Source organism: Varroa jacobsoni, unplaced genomic scaffold, assembly GCF_002532875.2.
Source record: "Varroa jacobsoni isolate VJ856 unplaced genomic scaffold, vjacob_1.0 contig03422, whole genome shotgun sequence".
NCBI lineage: Eukaryota > Metazoa > Arthropoda > Arachnida > Mesostigmata > Varroidae > Varroa > Varroa jacobsoni.
In genome coordinates, this window is record NW_019215019.1 from 1 (window position 1) to 16,535 (window position 16,535).

Genomic DNA, 16,535 nt, shown 5'->3' on the forward strand with positions numbered 1-16,535 from the left:
GCCAGCCAGCCAGCCACCCAGCCGCTGTCATCAAGTCAGCGATGACTGCATTGGTGTGCGCGTTACTAAGTTAGTCGACTAGGCAGCACGAGATTGGTCATTGTGACCAACTCGCTTGCTAGTTTGACCTGGTGAGTTGTCTGATCCTGATGTTTCTAACCAGCTTATTTCTTGGTGGTGATGGCTTGAGCTTGTTCGACGAACAGGATTAGCCTGGCTTTTACAAAACGAGAAACCTTTCCAGCAGCGGTCTAACAGGTCTTAGGGGCAAGCCTACGGTGCCTCCCTTAACCTTGCTGCAGGTTTAGGAACCACATAACTATTAACCCTCTCGTCGTCTTCTCGCCCCATTCTCAGAGGCTGCAGCGCGTTGGTGCAATAAGATTTACGTGGATATAGTGCATGATGGTTGTCCTTATAACCAAACGTTCTGACGGTCCGTTCTTTTGACAGCAACTTTCCGGAGCGGCATTTATAAAGCCCTGCGGGCTACAGTGGGCTCGGACTGGATACGGTTGCTTCGAGACCGTATGGCCACGCTTATGATCACAGAGTTCCTCACATTGCACACTTTTCTGGGATTTACTTGTATGTATTATACTATAATCGCATTACTGTAGACTTCAATGATTTTAAGTTTGGTCCTTAATTAAAACTGAAAGTTTGAATCTTTTGTGGATTCCCCCGTACGTATTATATTGTATTCAGTTAGTTAGTTCACCAGTGTTTCGCTTCCGTCCGTTCGACCCCAAAGTTCACCAAAATCTGAGAGCCACGTTTCCCTGCAACGTATTCAACGTGTCCGCTACTGTTACATTTCACGTAGCATAGCTTACACACACAAACTTCATCTATCGCTGTCGGAAGCTTAGTCTACCGGCTTTGTTTGTATGTGCGCATTTTGCTATTGGATTTTTAATAATGGTCGGAACCGCTGGGTATATCTGACTCAAATCTATTGCACCTGCTTTGCCGTTGTTTTTGCCCTAGTCACGACGCCAGTAACTGGCACGCGGCGAGCGAGCTATCTTGCACAGGTCGTACGTACTACACGCATGTTAAAAGTACAAGAAAATTGCATGCTTACACCCACCAACAGTTGGGTGTGTGTGTCCATGTCCGTATGGACGCAACAGGGCCCTGCTGGTGGTACTTCTTCTCTTGCCGTATCCTATCTAACAACATCTCGCTATAGGATTGTAGATCGGGAGCATCCCGTTCGGATGGTAGTATCGATAGTAGACGGCCATAATGAGAATGCCGAACGCGAACAGGCATGGCGTTCCGACCAATACTGGCAGACGAAACCAGACGTGGCTCCCTGCACGGAAATACCATAGCACGATTGTAGCTACGTTTTCTATGCAAGTGATCACGTAATAGCCCGTGTACTTATACCTGTGAATTAACGAGAACGCAATAGTGACAGCATAGAATAGATATTAGAAGAGACAAAGGTAAAACACGAAATCCATTATTTAATATGGACTTTTATAGATATTAATAAATACTGATTATAATTTATCATTTGGCTTTATGACTAATAATCATACAATTATCTATAATTAATCTACAAGTAGCGACCCACACGCGTATTGTGAAGTATAGTTAATTGGCACAAAGTTGGTACACCACGACAAAATGCTAACTAGGTCTACATCTCCAGTCCATTTTACTCCTACAATTTTGCCATTTAACCGTTGTGTAAAAAGTAGCCATGTATAATAGAAACGCTCGTCACTGATATGGTAAATTTTCCTATTCGAGTATTGAATTCTAAGTGCCTTTCGTAATCAATGCTCCAGTAGATATGTCGATGACCCGCAAATACTATTATGATTAGAAAAATGAGAAGCAATGTGCGTACGACTATCAATAATGAAAGGCAGGTGTGTACTTTAAATGTACCTGGCGACTTTTGCGAGCCTACACGTGTGCAAAAGTCTGTACACCTACTTGTGTTTAATGATATTCCTAACGCGTCTAAAAACGTCGTCTACATTAACGCCGATGGCTCACGGTTAACTTAAATTAGTATTTCACGTCATATTAAAAGGCGTTTGAGCAGACGATTTTTAACGACCTTGATAACGACCGAAATAAAAATGAGCGGAGCGAGAAGTTTCCTCACTTAAACGTACGTGCCGAAATGGCACATCTGCGTGATTCGATAGTACAACAATACGAAGCGGACAATGAATGTAATAACGGACGAAAATATCCAAACTGGGGAGAACGGTCTGACGCGGGGTGGTAACTTGAGCATCCCACTAAACGTTGGATTTCGGTGATAACAAGCGGACAGCCACAATGGCCGCCGTGGAAAAAAGCGGTAGCCGATCCAGTAGTAGAAGGAGGCCACAGGTCGTTTTAATGAACGGAAGGCTGGCAAACAAGCTGTACTATCAAAAGGTGCTTCATCAATAGACGCTCGACGTCAAAAGACGCGCTCACCTTCCCCTTTTAGGTGAGTTCGCTGTTCTGTACTGGTGAGCCTGTTCGTGGGATCGCTCAGGAAAGGCATCAAGCGGTCTCATGCAGAGAGGTGATCGCTCGACATCAGCCGCTCACCCTCTTTCTTCTGTCCGTCCAAGCAGTCTTCCTCAAAATTTAGGTGGCCTCGATAGGCTGCCAGCTATTGTGGCCGACATGCCAGGGGCAAATCGAGGTTCATCCAGAGTTTAGCCTTAGAAGCCATGTTTTCATAGCCGACAGCTAGACAGGCAAGGGCCGGCTGGCAGATGGAGGCCGAGGGGAATAAGAGGACTGGGGTGCAGGAGTCAGGCAGGGCCGTAGATGTGTTGCATTTCTAACAGCGTGATAGTCTACCACAAAAGCTCACACCAAGTGAGACACACGAGCGAGCTAGGAACTATGTTAGGGGTTAGGGTGGCTCAGAGGGAGTGCGTCTTGGCGAAGGGCGGGGATAGTGCGGCCCGAAGGTGAGCGAGTGAACGCCTGTTGGAAAAAAGAAGTAAAGGAAGAGGCCGTCATAGACGCGGACTTGCACGCATCAAAGGTTACAGAATCACCACTAGTAGGAATGGTAAGGACAGCCGAGGCGGCTGAAACCCGTCTAGAAGTCTGCAACTACAGCACGGTCAACGCAGAGCAGCAGCCGGGTATCGCCGACGTTGTTGATAGCGATATATTATATATTAGCATGGGATGACTTTTAGTAAACCTTTCTACCAATTCATAATGAATAACAGGAATATCCAGCGGTTTGCGGCGAGTCGGCTTAGGTTGTCACTTGTAGACCGACCACAGAATGGCTATAATGGTATTTTTCAAGTGAGGAGGACGCTGAAAATGCAGCGTTCTGTTTGTACATGTGACCATTTATATATCGAGGATATGCCATGTTTCGTAGGCAAAAATATATGAGCTTGTAGTTAATTTAGGGTATACCAAACGTATAGGTTCCCTTCGTCTTCGATAAAGAATTCTTTATATCTGCTTATTCGAAATATCGTTTTTGTGATTTTAAATGATATGTGCCTTCCTCATCATTATGGATGCTATTTCTATAGACCTTTGCTTCACAGCTCACCGCCTTATCTCCTCAGATTCAGCTTTCTTTCTGCCCATCTGATAAGTGGGAACGCACTATCGACTGTGTCTTCACACATAAACCCTCACTAGCGTTTACATAGTCCATAAGACGTGAGAAGTACCACAGCTTCTCCTTGTGTCGCTAAACCTAACTAGATAAAGAGTAGTTTTAGAGAGATTCGTTCAGAGACCCCATAGCTAATAGCGGTTGTGGCCATAAGAATAGTCTGAATGAGTCGAAAGTGTCCAGAGTTCTTAGGCATAGCAGTGGGACAGAGTTGCTAAACCAGTTAAAGCTGTTTGCTGCAGAGACTATAAAACAGCTGGAATCCACGCACACTTAGGAAGATTGCCTGCAGCCGATCGCTGTCTTCCTGGGGATGGCGGTGCTCGCCGTAGCCGTAAGAGTACAGTCGGCCCTCTAAGCATGCACGTCCGTTTGCACCGTAAGGGCCAAAAGCTCAGCAGGAAAGCGAGCGTCGATGGTGGGATGACAAAAGCAAACAAAGAACGGCCGCCACGACTCCATACGAACCCAGGCCAGATTTAATGGCGCACACCTGGTCGGCCAATCTACCCACTACGCTCTAATGGTGTTCCATCAGTTGCCGTAACTCACCGCGCAGGACGGCGGGGTTCAAGTTGATCTGTCCAAGTTAGCCCGGAGACAGCCGGTCATATGAACAATAGCCAGTGAAGGCAGGTGTTGTTTTACTATGTAACTGCAGAGGAAGCGATAGCCGCGGGTCTACACAGGTATTTGCCCGTCCGTCGAACACTGCTACATGAACGCGGCGTGGTTAATCCCAATAGGAGGAAAAACAAGCGGCGTTTCTAACTCCGCCGAAAAAAAACGTCTCGCAATGCGACTGGGTCCAAAAAATCAAATGTCCGTATGAAATGCTATTATGCTATTAGGTGATAACGGCAGTAGTAGAGAAGAGGCGGGTAGAGAACTAGGGTTTCAAACAGCATCTTTTTAATCCAATAATCTATTTTAATGTGCTTTATCAGTGTAAGTAAGCTTAGCATGAACTGCGCGAGTAGAAACTGTACGACAGTGTATCGTCACTGTTTTTGCACGGTTGTGAATCAAAGCCTATAAAGAAGAAGTCCGCCGGTCGAGTGCGAGGTCGTTAAATCTATTGACCCACTTAAACCTTTAGCATATAAATGCACCCGAGACCCCTTAATCAACGCGGGCAGGACAGGGTAGCTGCTGTAGAGTAACGGACTGTATAAGGGGGAACTAATTGCTCGAGGCTCGTTTCGTCTGCGAGTACCTAATGTCCCATTTCAACTCAAACGTCTGAATATGTTTGACCGATACAGATAGTATAGCTTTAACTTGATTGTCTGCTAGATCTTGTAGCAAGGGACATTTCGGCCTTAGAAGTTATGAACTTGGCAGCGGCTGTTGTTGAATTTTACAAAATAATTCATTGTTTATATGTGCATGCTTGCACAATGGTTGCCGACGAAGCTACTGTAATAAATTCAGGCTTCCACACAAAAGCGAGGCAGGATAAGCGTTGCTGGGGATGCAGCCAAGGCGAGTTGATCCTGAAAAATAGTTTATTTCAAGGAAGCTACCCTATTGCTAATATGTAGTCATTCCTGGATTAATTGGTAAATTCAGTATACAAATTTACTCGAGGGAGAGCCCCTAAATGCGATTATGTTCCAACGCACAGGCATCAAAAGTTGATGGTGCCTAATTTTTAGATGAATTAGTTTTTAAATATACGACGCATGTGATGAACTATCCTATATTGGATTAGTTTGAGCTACTACTGTAGATCCGTACAAAAATGATGTTTGTAAAGCGTGTCGCAGAGCAACACGAACACCTGCTCGTATACGAATATGTCGTTGTTGAGAAACCATCTATTTAAGTGGAATACTAATTAGAAAAATTTGTTGCTCTAGTTAAAAGTATGCACTGCATTGCACAGAAAATTAATTGCGACGCTCATAACGCCTAGGAGACCTCTAACCAAAATAGGGTCGGGAATATTCATTCCTCTGTAGTCTATATTTAACCAATTTCCCTTTAAACATCGTCGTTTGCCTATGTGTACGTCCAAGTGCAGAGTATACTATTATAATAATATTACCTAATAGGTAGTTTGGAGAAATCTACTATTGCATCTAATACAAGATATGAAACCACGATCATTATTCCTATATTTCGAGATGACGTTACGTTGGAACGGTGCGATGTTTTGCGGGATCTTTTTTTCTATTCGTATATCTGTTTCGAGATACACGAATAGAAATCGATTTTCAGCAACAAGGATGTAACAAGCCATCAAAAATTCGAAGATATTAATGATTTACAGGTATGAGCTCTGTCAGCGAACTACAGCGACATATCGCCATATAGGACTCCATAACTAGAAATGGTTGGCATAAAAAACACAGCGTGATTTCCAATGTGAATTTTGTTTTTGTCGAAGACTTGCGAAAATCAATAATGACCAATAGTGTTGAGAGCTGCGGTAGAAGCCGAGCTACTTCAAAAGGCACGAGCGTTAGGAACGTAACATATGTAAAAATGCCACACTCGTTCATCTCAGCCAAACAAATAAGGCAAAAGAAATCATCGAATGGCTGCCGCAGAGACTCTTGCCTCCCTTTGTGCTCAGATTAGATAGTAGCTTACTCAAGTACCGAATTGTACCTCGTTATAAAAATGTACTTTTTATGGTAGTCGCGGATGGCGAAATCAATAAACGGGCGTGGCTGAATCGGCGAGACATCCCGTTAAGCAAATTTACCCTCGCAACAGATTATTAGATATGGGATCTATTTGCTGGTCCAGTGGAGGTGTCATTGATTAAAAATCTATTTAGAGATCACGACAGAGGTGTCCTATTAACATTATTTACGAGGGTAAAAAAACTCTGCGCTATGCAGCCAAGACTAGTAAGCGGGCGGAATAATTGAGTTACCATTTAGTAGACAGCCATAGGTAGTACTGCTGCATATATTTACTTAGCAATAAGACAACTAACCCTATAAAAAGTTCGAAGGAGTTCATTATGTCACTCTAAAGGACGTAGTAGACAATATATCTTCAGTCGTTACCCATAAAAAACGCCAGCCCTGTGATACGCCCAGCATTCGCCAGCTTATAACAAATCTAATTCAAACTCTTAGCGCTTTGAATGAACCAGGCTATCCTCTATTGGTTCGATGCCCGAAGGGTTCAGGCCAACTGATTAATCGCCTGTTCATCTAAGGATTATAATAAAACGGCAAGAACTAGCTCCAGCAAGGTTGGCGTTCGCCTGTACACTTTACAGAGGCAACCTGAATTGTGGAGGAGTTTACAAATTTCATCGTGAGCATATCGACGTTTCACTTTAGCCTTTAGTTTGATACGAGGCATCTTGGTGATTGTATGTCGATGTACTTGTCGTTATTAATATCGACGCCGACAGCCTTACGACGACGACCTTAGCGATGTATCTCAATTAGGAGTGTGCTTCATGATTTCATGGTGACTTTAAACAGAAACAGGCCTCAGCCAACGACGGGGGGTCGCAATGATCTCTGCATAAATAAGAGAAAAAAACGAATATGTGTAGATCGCACTGGCCTGTCGTCGGTTCAGATCAGCACCAAAATGCGTGTTCGCTCATTCGACGAGCGTGAGGTATCTTTCTATACCATACAGATCTATATTTAGAACGAGGCTATTCAAATGATTGTCATGGCGACGATGCATTTTGGGCTTTTACAGCAGATTCTAAATTATTTGGGTTGCTGTATTTTGTCTTGCTAACAAGAACATGTATATTTAGTTAAGTACTACAAATATTGTAATACGGTATAAATTTACGATAGAAGAAGTGATAGTGCCCTAGCCATTCGGTTTATTACCACATCCTTTAAGTAAAAATCACGATCAAGGCTTCGACCGTCAGTTTCGAGATCGTTCATGCTAAATATCAGACGCTAATAAAACTCGTTGTACGAAGCAGCCGAAGAGCATTCAATAATTTACCCCCCCACCCCCACCCACCCGATAATAACCCCTTTATGCCTAATCCTCTAATAATTTTAACTGCAATTTAAATCTCATTGCAGATATCGGCAGGTTTGATTGACGTTAGTACTGCTTTAACGTCATTGAAAATCTGATTTTTTTTTTTTTTTGGTCATTTTGTCTGGTACGCTACTGCTACTCATCATACCTCTACACAGAATGCAGTACAATACTGTAATAGCAATTTCCGCTTGCACGGCTTTTTGTATCAGCAATGCGATGCTATCCTGATCTGAAATGACTTTACTAAGCTGATTGTTATTTGGCTGACGGCAAATTATAGATGGCCTGCTTGCTTTTCGTCGTAATAAGCTCTCAATCATAATGCATTCATGCGCCGTATAGGAATAACAGCTGAACGCGATATGACACAGACACCTTAAACTGGATCTGAAGTCTTGCCGGAAGCGGGAAAAAAATGATGCGTCATTCTCCAGCGTTATCCGGCTTTGCCAAAGCCGATCAGTGCAGGCGTCACAGTAGCTGCGATGAGCGTTATTATATTATTAGTTAGAAAGAAGCTGCAGCGCGGCGAGGCCTACCTGCCTATCTTCACATAGACGTCTAATGCGCTCCCAGATTATTGACGAACTTCACGATGTTTGGGCTCACTTGGTTTTGGGAGTGCATTAATAGGATACGTAAGAAAACAAGATGATGGCAGCATTTAAATAAAGTACTAGATAAAAACGAAATTATCCGCCATCTTTAATTTTGGCGATGTGTCCCTTGCCGCACCATTAAGATTCATGAACTTGATGTTAATAGCAAGTTATTTAGGCGATATCAACAAATGAATAATTACTAATTTTACGGATTTCAGTGATTATAACATTAAAAATACCTGATGATGACTAGAGGGCATTGGGTTTTGTACAAATTTCTACGCTAAACTTGCTTGTGATTCGGATCTAAGTACTTCCTTTAGATGGAAAAAGAATCGCTTAACACATATAGGGTCGTTCTATTGTCTCTATATGGCTTAAATTAACGACTGTTATTCGCACTTTTTAATTAACACAAATTAGCCAATGATTGAAGGGTTAAGCTACCGGTAATTAAATTATTAGACGAAAGGATGTTCTTGTATGGCCACAGCAGGGCACAACGGCCCTTTTGGGTCGGCTGACGTATGTTTAGATTTCTAAAACCAAAAGAACGTTATAGGCTTTAACTACTAGCTTTTTAACGGATAAAGCCGTTGGTAGTAGGTTATAGCTATGCGATACATTGTTGTGGGAGATACGAACGTGACCTGCGCTGGTTTAACATTTCTGCTCATTTCGAGATTCTATTCACGACCGTGCCTTCTCCTGAATACATATCTGTGTTCTTAACTCGAATGGCTCACCTTGTTGGTTCATCTTTGACGTTCAGGAAACATACGAGATAGATCGCCCCGATGAGCATATCAAAGAGGTATTCTTCACATTGGCGAGGCTGGCCCGACTCTGTATCGCAGAAACGCGTGCCTTGATGCATTACCCATACCGACATGACGCCCCAGTGACCCACACATAAAGGAATCAACCTGCAATGGTGTGACATTCGGGTAGAGAGAAGAAGGGCGGAATACGTTAAGCATAGAACGTATGTGAAAATCTGTAAACAATGTAACCCAGCCTGCGTAGGAAGTGATTAAGTTACCATGCAATACTTAGTAAATCTATGCGCTGACATTGCCAAAACAAACTTTCATAGCAGACGATTCAGTTGAGAGGACATAGATACGTCTGCTTGCTACAAATCACGTCAGCACTAAACTGCACAACCGATCATGCACTTTTTACATTGCCAGTCAAGCTTTGACCGTGACATGTACGCTAAGGTATACGCCCATTAAACAAATGTGTTAGGTAGAGAATATTTGCTTTTCAGATATTATCATTTTGTATATATATATAATATAAATTCGATGTCAGATTGTTCTGGGTTGTCTATTTTACGTTCGATTTCCTTTGATCTTTTCAGTATATTGATGTTATCTTGTTCATCGTCATACCGCAATCTTTTCATCTATGTCCGATGCTACCTTCATCAGTTTCCTGTGATACGGTAAAGTTGACTGGAAAAGCAGTTTAGTCCATAATTTTTCTAACTTTCATACAAACACGATGATGCCTTTGACAGTTTTACAGTTATTGCTCTACAATCTCTGGAAATAAACTTTACTTCTATATATTCGTCGATTTGTCTGAGCCATTTGCTGATCAATACTAACGAGAGCGGTAAGAAAAAGGTGAGACAGAGGCATTACAACTGGAATAGTTTAATTTCAACGAAACAGCAAAAAGCCATCTGTATGCCATCATTCCGCCTTTGACGCGACCGCGGTTTATTTGAAAAAAAAAAAAAACTTGATAAAACAAAACGCTCGACAGTTCAAATGCTCATCTCCCAAATCTCTTATAACGCTCCCTATATTATATGGTATATATAAACGCCATGCCTACCATTCCATAGGTCTGAGCAGATACGAGTTTGAGCGCCAGAAAATCTTCTATCGACCCGATCTATATCACCCGTAGAGGTGATACGTGCCAGACATATTTGGGTAATCCGCCAACTATATTAGATACCTATAGTTGGACTAGATTGCCAAACCTCCATGGAAGATCTCGATTGATAACGTTTGAGAACACCAACCGAAGAAGTTGTCACGCGCTGGCGTCTAAACGATCATTGTTACCACGGAGATTAACATCGTATACGAAACAACAGCAAAAACCGTCTGTACGGCTTATCAGCTGGTTGACCATTCCTTTTTTACCCAATGATCTATGAAACGGAGACCAGGCTAAGCTGGTGGTACCGCTTACGAACGAAATGACCTACTGGTTAATTCTAGCCCACAGAGGCAATGGCAGGATGTCCAGTATATCCTGCATCAGTAGTTTGCCTATTCCTCTTCTGCTTCTGTTTTCTAAGTACGAGCAATAAGCAATTCGCTGTTGAAACGATTAGTACCTCACGAGCTTTCATCTCAGGCCAATTTAAAAGAGGTAATTGTCGCTTTGCAAAAAGCGCGAGCATGACTAAGGCAATCATTTGATTGCTAGTGCCCGATTCCCCATAAATGGTACCGCATAATGATGATTTGCTATATGCAATTGTTCCAGCCTCGAAGTTATTCTCTACCTGCTCTAATATATGTGCTAGTGGCCTTAATCATGCGAGTGCCACGCCATCGTAGCGTTCCATAATGTGACTCACCAGAACGTGTACTCCGACGTGAACAACGCGATGCAGATGATCCGTGATCCCACCGTACACAGCCTGGAACGTAGTGAGCCACATTTCCACAAATATATAGAGTAAGTCAAAATGAGAAAAACAACAACAAAGCTTTGATATAGTTCAATCTTTTCTATTTCTTTTACAAAGCTTGAATGACCTATTGAATAGCAAGAGTACTATGAAAAAACAACAAAAAAAAAAAAAAAACTAACTATTACTGTTTCAAATCGTGTAACAGACTGTAAGAAAGCATCGTATGAAAGCCTTCCAATGCCTTCGTCTTCTTCACTTCAGCTGGGCCCCAGCTCAACTTTGTGCCATTCCTCGGAACGGCTTTCCTACGAGGCGTATTGCGCCTCGCTAATACAATAGGATGGTTCAGGCATAATTCTGTGAAAGTTTTCCTAAATAAACACATTTGTATAGCATACAATGTTACACTGCACGCGGGGCAACAGCGGGAGAGATAGGGAAGAGAACATTCGTTTTGGGCTGAGTACTGGTCGGAAGGACAAGGCATACTGCACGATGTATGTGTGATGTTGTACTGTAGCAATGGCCAGTGACGATAGCTGTATTACGCTTCGCGGTATCTTATATCTTGTACAGCTTACTTGCTGGTTCAAAGCGGCAGTTTTGTCGTGATTTGGTCGTTTGCCGGCCTTACGTGTCATTATGAAAATCCTCCCTGAGGAGCTCAGGGCTTGGCCTTAGGCCCTTGGTTGTCTAAAAGAGCCGGGGTGGCCATCCAGGTCAAAGTTCACTAGACGGACCAACGCAAAGTGGGGGGAATGAGGAGGGAGAGGGGTAATAGCGACTAAGCGCCTTCAAACATGTTTTCAAAGTTTGCAAAGAGTCGGCTAATTCAACATAGATTTATTTTTTACCAAGCTATTTTCATAATCTTTTATGATTAAGTGGTTGTCGTGTTTGCATGCTTGTTTAGAGATATGCGCATGGGTATCACTGTTTATGTAGAAATCCGTGAAATTTGTAGATAAGACGTGCAGTCTTGGCTTGATTCCGTATGATTTATAATTCTCATATCTTGTTTCTTGTTTGTGCGTGCTTGTGTCCGCATACCTCCAAATAAACTGTAGTATCGCTCCAACCCGACTCATGTTGTACTTGTCTGGCACTGAGCGCCGTAGCGCCCGATGGTAGCTGGATAAAGAGAGCGCGATGCTCACCAATGAACTCATGGCTGAAGCCAGTTGACAGCCCCCTAAAAAAAACATGAAACAGTCATGAATAGCAAGTGGATGGGCATTCGGCTGTTGCACTTACTATAACGGAAAATAAACGACGTACCGTACGTTAACGAACCGAACGAAGAGCTATCGAAATCCTAAATATTAATCCTTTGTGTGACGATGATAATTTTGCGACCCCGCATGTGATGAAATGAACCTCCCGTAAACTAGTCAATAGGTTTCTAAGCTAAAAGCTTTGTTTTTAAACTTTGTTTAAATGAAAGTCATGGTTTACGTATTAGGTTTTAGGATAAGTCCCTTAAATATCTATGCAAATTCATATATTCATACAAGGCGCAGCACTAACAGTATGCTCAAAAGTACTAATAATCAAAAACCATATGTTATAACACTACGCAAACGCTAACGCTCTAAGTACCAAAACAAATATACAATATTCGATTCGTGTCTCAGAGGCTCCAGAGTTCTATTAGAGCAGACGAAACAAGATCGATAGCTCAAGTCGGGTCAATAGAAAGAGACCCAGCGCCCGACAGTACCCAATGGACGACGTTCATTGCCACCGCTCACCAAAATATGACCCCAAATGGTGATTCCGGTGTACATTTTGCTAAGTGGTCTGTAAATCAATTTTGAACGGATGCCGACCAAACGCTTGATAATCGCCGACGGATATTTCTTACTGCTACTGCTACTGCTACTATTATTAGTATTTGTTATCTATTTGCAGCTCTTTCAAAACTGCGCACGCGTTCAACGTTCATTAGACTGTGACCTACCTACCTATCAGCTCATTTGCGATGTGGCCTTTTAAGGAGAATTCCGAGGCCAACAGGAAAATTTGCAGAGTCGCTTGTGGCGCCGACTGGAGGACCGCTTTGAATAGTGAAAGCAACGCAGTATCACGATCCTCATGAATCATTAACAAGTAGTAATCCACCTGAAAGAAATTCCAGAGCCAGAATTTAATGTTTATTATTCGATACACATGTTTGATAGCTCACACACAACTAGCCCATAAATTCACCTATTTAGAGCTATGCAACTTCACCACTCAGCCGTATGCGCATCACTATCTGCTCATTTCTATTCGTTCAGAGGGTTTGATCGAGGGTCGGAGAATCGCTAGCTCCCCACAAAATCAGTGCGCAGGGTTCCGGAACAGTTTCCTTGGGACGCCGTAACGTTGCATAACAATATATTAGCACTGTCAGACTCTTCGCGCGCTTCTAATAGCTGTCAAGCCTAGCCAAGCTAGATTCAGCCACACCGGTACGTTCTTTAGTATTCACCGCCTTAACGTTTTAAACGATTCCCCCACAGAGCTTCTGTATGATTTCGATAATGCATAGTTTTCCACATCATCAAAATGCCTATCAAGATTTTCCAGCCTCTTGGTCTGATGGTTGAAAACGAGTAGTAGTTGATCGCTACTGCTCAAGACAGATGAGCGATTGGAATGAACGTTATCGCTTGGCAGAGAGTATTTCTGGTCCGGAGATTTATAACCAAAATCAATTTTATTTAACGCACGTACTGTGTAGCATATATGATAAAAATATATAGACATATTTCGAATATGCACTATGATACTAATGATATTACGTCTACCTATTACACTGCATACGTAGTACCAAATCTTCGTACTTGAAGATCAGTGGTCGTATCTAACGCAGTTAGATTGCCTTATGTTTTATGTCGTTCTGATAATATCCGGTTGGAGAGTAGATTTCGTTTAGATAAAATTCCGTTATTCTGCCACTTAAAAGTTCCTATAATATTGCCCTGGTCCAACATGTAGTCTGTGTGTAACCCGATGTATTAGATGCTGACCTTTTAGTAGATGCACAAAAACCATAAGATGGCCTTCCTAAGTGTACGTACATGCATACAAAGTTATCAAGTTGTGGTCGCTTTTTTTTGCCGCTGTGCATTATATTGGCTTGCCGATAATATTTCTATTGATAAATAAGAATTCAGAATTTTTTAGTACCTAGTTATAATACAGCCGAAGATTTTAGCTAGTACTTTTACAACCAACTCACATCTAACAGCTTCCAGATAAAAGACATCCTCGATACCACCTATTTGAGAGCTCATCGCGATTCCACAACGAGCAGGCGTATTTTAGATGACTGATGTATAAATAAGAGCACCTGTGTGGCATTGGGCACATCTGTCATCGTTCGCTGTTTCTGTCAATCGGGGGCGAATGTTGTATTTCGAAAAACAGCATTTAGCCAGCCTTCCCACTCAGCTACTGAAAAGCTACGCCTCTAAAAGCCGATTATCTCGCCTAATCACGCCGTGGCACTGGCAGCGTCTATAGATATGTTGTATACCGGTGGGGCTTCGAGCGCAATGCAGTTCTGCTATTGTTACTATCGAACCTTTCGAACGTCTGATTATTATTCTGATCGGCATACAGATCCCTAGGATAGTCGCCGACCACTGCTTTCGCCTCTGTTCCCGTATTTTTCTAGAATGAACCAGTCTGTTGTGTCGAGTTCCAGACCTCCCATTTATCCTGGTCCATGTCATGAAATGCGATGACCTGGATAACGTCCCAACGGTATCCTGTTTTCGGAGGCAACTCAGTTTGAGTGGCAAAATGGATCGTTCATTCAGAATTGCTTGCGAAGAAACCAGCTGGAAGTATTGTGAACGCCGAAGTAAATATCAGCCGACATATTGAAGTAGCAGCAACTGTCACCTTACCGCGTCATGAGCGTTTCGAAAGCGATACCGCGACTGAGGTGCGATGTATAGAAATATAATTAAGGCTCATCTCTAGGCAAGCCACAGAGGTAATATATTCTCAAAATGAAACAAATGGGGCTCGGATATAGCGACGAGAAAAACACGGAAAACCAAAGATGTAACAACATACGTTTTTCGAAGAAAAATACGAAAATGTTCTATCGACCTTGAATGTTGTTAACATAAAATATCTGCATCGAAAAATATGTGTATCACATATGAAACTGTTACCTGAGCTTTTTCTAATCTGTTTAATTTATAAGGTAAGATTCTTCATTAGTTCACCCTTGTCAGTGTCGCCTATATAGAATATATACATATTCACTATAAAAAAATATTATGATCAATTATATTTTTTAATTAAGGGAGCCATCACATCCCAACCCCATCATATATACAATTAAAAAGCGGCGCCGTCAGTTTGTTTCCTGCCAAATTTATTGGTGACTTTCACCTTTACGTACAGATGGACCGACAGCTAAGTAATGCACAGTGGCGCCACGCAGCCTCTCATAAAAATATCAGCGCTTTTGCCCATCCAAGTTGGCATTGAGCCCAGCACAAATCATATATGCATGCAGGACTATCGCCTAGAAAGTTATTTAAGTCCTTTCTGCTCACACCGCACTATTGGTCAGGCTCAGGATGAGCCCTATACCTAAGTTTCACTAGCAGTAAGATTCAACAAGCTGAGCTAGATGTCGTAGTGGTCCCAATAGTCTCGATGTAGTCGACGACCAGCATTGCTTTGCTTTCGTGGTAATAAGGTGGTTGTTTCGAGCATCAGCTGTACTCCTCGACTTCCCTCCTGCGCTTCTTCTAGGCCTTTTCCATGCCGACCATTCACTTTTATCGACTAAACGGGCTGCTCCATAGGGGTACGTGCGCACATATACAGACGCCCTTTCTCCGTGACCTGGTGCGTCCTGGTCCGTACGCATAACCTTACGCGGTGAATGATAGCTCAATGAGAGAGGGGTATCGAAGATGCTAAAAAGAGGCGACGCCAATTCGGTTTACCGTCATTCGCTACAGTGAGTCGGGTTGACCGTTGAAGCCGAAAAAGGGTTAAGTACCGGTTATAGTATGTAACCTTAGGTTTACTACGCAACGTCCTGTGTATATATATGTACGTGTTTCTAAGTGAGGTATATAGCGAGGCCAAGAAGCGTCTATGTCGAGCCGTTTTCTGAGTTTGACGGCGGACGCGCGACACTCGAGAAAGCTGTTTGCTTAAACGGCGTTTGAAGATAAGCGGCCTTTTTGCGAGTCTTCGGTTGATCGATAGTCAGCGGCGACGACGGCCTCGAAGCCGAGCGGCCTCCGAAGTAAAAAGTAACTTCGTTAAAAGTGGTGCGCGCCTGTTTGAATATAATTGCATTAAGGGACTGGCCCGCGGCGGCACCGGCTGCTACTGCTAGCAGATGGAACGAGAGTAACACGTCGGTGTTGAGGGGCAGGTGGGTGCGCGACGAAGGAGAGCGGGACAACCATGTAATTGACGCAGTGTGGCTTTCCAGATCTCTAGACTTCTCGCAGTCAGATCTTGCTGAGACCGAATAGCCTGAGACTTTAAAGCAGGACGGTAGAGGAGGGGCAACCGGCCGATCAACCGAGAGAGAGGATTTGCGAGAATAAGTTACACCGTTTGATACTGTTAGAACGACGGCAGAGGATATTGGAAACTAAGTATATAAGCCCCCTTGCTTGGGGCA

The 16,535-nt window shown here is 42.9% G+C and overlaps 1 protein-coding gene across 1 annotated transcript in view; it reads right to left on the reverse strand.

The window, feature by feature from the left end:
- Positions 1 to 6: 6 nt before the first annotated feature.
- LOC111272823 (XK-related protein 6) overlaps positions 7 to 16,535 on the reverse strand; it is a 32,843-nt gene continuing 16,314 nt past the window's right edge. The window contains exons 4-8 of the mRNA XM_022854463.2: positions 12,844 to 13,000; positions 11,930 to 12,071; positions 10,823 to 10,885; positions 8,961 to 9,140; positions 7 to 1,398 (exon numbers count right to left, since the gene is read on the reverse strand). Coding sequence (XP_022710198.2) covers positions 1,176 to 1,398; positions 8,961 to 9,140; positions 10,823 to 10,885; positions 11,930 to 12,071; positions 12,844 to 13,000 — 765 coding nt within the window. The 3' untranslated portion in view covers positions 7 to 1,175. The remainder of the gene's footprint in view (positions 1,399 to 8,960; positions 9,141 to 10,822; positions 10,886 to 11,929; positions 12,072 to 12,843; positions 13,001 to 16,535) is intronic.